The sequence below is a fragment of the Henckelia pumila genome, chromosome 3 (assembly GCF_033568475.1).
Source record: "Henckelia pumila isolate YLH828 chromosome 3, ASM3356847v2, whole genome shotgun sequence".
Classification (NCBI taxonomy): domain Eukaryota; kingdom Viridiplantae; phylum Streptophyta; class Magnoliopsida; order Lamiales; family Gesneriaceae; genus Henckelia; species Henckelia pumila.
In genome coordinates, this window is record NC_133122.1 from 98,978,078 (window position 1) to 98,981,593 (window position 3,516).

Consider the following 3,516-nt stretch of genomic DNA (forward strand, 5'->3'; position numbering starts at 1 on the left):
CTGTGCTGTCCCCAATCTGTCTTTCGACTGCTTATGTTCTATCTCAGCTGCCTCCATTTTTCCTTTCGTTTTGTTATGCTCTTCTTCAGACTTAATCACTTGGTTGCGCAGAGCTTATTCATGAAAATGGTTAAGGTTCATGTCATCACGAAGATATATGTTGTCCCCCCTCACTTGCTCTAACTCATAGAAGTACTGGTTGGCCCTCTTCTCCCATTCACGCTGCTCACGTCTAGCAAGAACTACCTTAGCACAAAGTCGAGTAATCTTATGCTTCTGGTTATCAATAACCAGTTGCTTCATGCGAAAGATGGAATGGGCACGAGTACGAGGAAAACTGGGCGCCATTTCCTGAAAGAAAACAAATGGAAAGGCAGGGCATAGAACAAAAAAAATATATATCAGAATTCAGCAATTACACAATACATGAACAGTTTGCAATAATTACAAACGAAACGAGACTTTTCGGAAAAATTTTCCAAAAATGGAAAATTTTGAGATTTTTAATTGAGCTGGCAGTATCGATTGTGAGGATCACGACACAATCGACGGAATTGGATTTCGAGTTTTTTATAAAAAGTTATAAGCATTCTAAATCTTTCCTAAAACGGCAAAAACGCGATTTCGGAGGCCTAAACGAAGGAATTCGGCCAAAATCCGAGTTACAACACGACAAAATGTAATTTTGTCGTGACTTTGGTTCGTGAGATCGTTTTGGAGGGGACTACATTGGCCCTTTGGCCTACTGTGAGAAACTGCAAAAAAATTTCTAAGGTATTCCCACCCGGATTATGAACCTGGCGGCTCTGATACCACAAAAATGTCACGCCCCATGATCGAAACGTAGCATTGGCGTTGAAAAAAATTTTAAATCGTAAAACAACAAGCCATGTAGTACATAAACAGCCTTCAACCAGTCTTTACAAATCCAGTAATGTCTTTACAATAACCAAAACATGATAATAGCGGAAGCGAAATATAAGCGATAATAAAACTAATAAGACTGCTAGCAATTCCATAAATTTAGACTTGATCACCAACCCCAGAATGCGTTTTTCTCATCATCATCCAACTGCTCTTCAGTATCTAGGAAGGGAGGTAAGGGGGATGAGTGTTTTGGGAAACACTCAGCAAGAGGGGGCCAATCGTACATGCAAATGTCGAATATACATATATATAGGAGTTCAAAGGAAGCACGTTCCAACACATGTCGCAACATAGATCAGAACAAGGCATGACTTGAAACTGAGCATCAATACATATCATGAATATCACATAAACTTAGACATAGCACTGTTATTCATCTCGTTAATCATGGCTACTGATCAGTCCCTAATTTTTACTCCTCTAAGGGGGCGAGGCCTTAAACGGTTATTATAACCCACCGCATCAGGGCCATATCATATCTTATCATGTTTTCGGAATTCCTTATCCACTTCTTAAGTCGAATTCTAATAGTGCATAACAAGGAGTTTCATAGAACAAACATGTACGAATTTCAAAGAAGTATGAACCAGGCCATGTACGATTGAATTTTCACAAACACAATCATGAACGTATTTAAAACATATATAGATAGAAGCCCTCTTATTGTATTCGATTTATAACAAATCGTGCAGAACTTGATGTTGATGGTAAGCCTCAAACGTGAGCAGAAAACTTCTTCCACAATAGAACAGAATGCTTTCTTTGAAACTGGAACAGAAACCTTGCTCTGCTTGAACTGCTGCTATCGAACTGGTACTGCTTCTGCTAGTCCTCGAAAGTGGCAGAAGGTTGGAACTCAGAATGTGCAGAGTTTTACTCAGTTTTTGTGTTCGAAATTGGTGTGATCTCCCTGCTAAATCTGCCACTATTTATAGGTGTAAGAAGCAGCTGAAGGGCCTCCCATTCATGGCCAATAACTCATATTAACAGCCATCATTCTTCATTATTGCAGCTGTTACAATCTCTTGATTTATAGCTGTTACACTCCTTGGCTGATACATGCAACACTAATCTGCATACTCATTGTGGCTGTTACAATTCTAGCCTATGACCAAAAAACGTGGCTTCACAGAAACCATCCTCCGTTTACAGTCTATGGTAGCCTCGTAACAAGACAACCAATCCATACCAAATATCACGTCAAAGTACGACATTTTGAGGAAAATAAGATCAGCATACAACTCATGACCTTGCATCTGTATACTGCATCCTCTGATGATCAAATCACTACTCAATTCTTCCCCTGAAGGCAAGGATATACTAAATCTCGATATTGACTTATCCGGTACTAAACCCGATTTATTAACAAATTCAACAGACATGAGCGGGATTACTGGAAACATTAATCATACCTGTAACTATAGCTGTATTCGGATCCACTTGATCATGTGCCATTGCAAAAACTCGTCCTCTTACTGGTTCTTTGGATTGAGGGCAATCTTTCTGATAGTGCCCTAGCTTTTTGCAAAGGAAACATACTCCAGTCCCTGCCATGCATTGACCTGAGTGAAGTTTTCCACATTTTTGACAAGATGTTGGTGCAATTGCCGGTTTTGGTGCTGGTAAAGCCAATTGTTTCTGCCCCTAAGGTCGATGCTGCTGCTGTTGGTATGGTCGGTGTTGGGGTGGGGCTTGGTACGGTCTCTTTCTGTTAGCATTTCCTTGTTGGTCCCGATTCTGATAACAATATCTTTTTGCCTGTGACTCTCGGATAATGTCATTTTTGTCCTTTTCGGACAGCATGGCCTGATCCACCGCATATTTGTAATTTTTCGCTCCACTTAGTCTAACATCCTTTCTGATGAAGGCATTCAATCCTTCTGTAAAATGTTTCAACTCTTCAGCAGGATCACCAGAAATCATCGGTACAAAGTATCTTCCCCTTTCAAACTTCTTAACATACTCCGCAATCGACATGTTTCCTTGACGGATTTCCAAAAAATCTCTGGCCAACCAGGTTCGGGTGCTCACTGTGAAATATTTGCCGTAGAACACATCCTTGAATCCATTCCAAGTAAGGGTAGTTAGGTTCAACCCTGCTTTGGCTCCATTCCACCAAACACGAGCGTCATCGCGGAACATATAGGTAGCACATCTCAATCTATCCGCATCCGTGATCTGCATGAATTCAAAAGCAGTCTCCATAGCTTGGAACCATTGTTCTGCTATCAAAGGATCAGTCTCTCCTTTGAACTCAGGTGGTCCCAACTCTAAGAACCTTTTGTAGATAGGGTTCTGATTAGCTGTAGGATGGTTATTTCCAGCATTAGTTGTCTGGGCTTGAAGCAACTGCTAAATTTGAGCTCCCTGAGCACGGCTTTGCTCTTGAAGCAGAGCTGTTAATCCCGCTAAAAACTGGTTGTTTTGATTGTTCTCACTATCTGGCCCGCAATCATTATGGTTGTTGTTAGCGGCATTGGCGTTGGCGTTGGTGTTATTTCCCCTATGTGATGCCATAGTCCTAAAGTCCAATATTATCCACACCGCTCAGTCACAATTCAATACGTAAATATACTTTAACATGTAACA

The 3,516-nt window shown here is 40.8% G+C and overlaps 1 protein-coding gene across 1 annotated transcript; it reads right to left on the reverse strand.

Annotated features, from left to right (window-relative positions):
- Positions 1-2,571: 2,571 nt before the first annotated feature.
- Positions 2,572-3,132, reverse strand: LOC140889248 (uncharacterized). The gene has a single exon (XM_073296960.1). It carries the CDS (start codon positions 3,130-3,132, stop codon positions 2,572-2,574), a length of 561 nt encoding a protein of 186 aa, XP_073153061.1.
- Between the last annotated feature and the right edge of the window lie 384 nt (positions 3,133-3,516).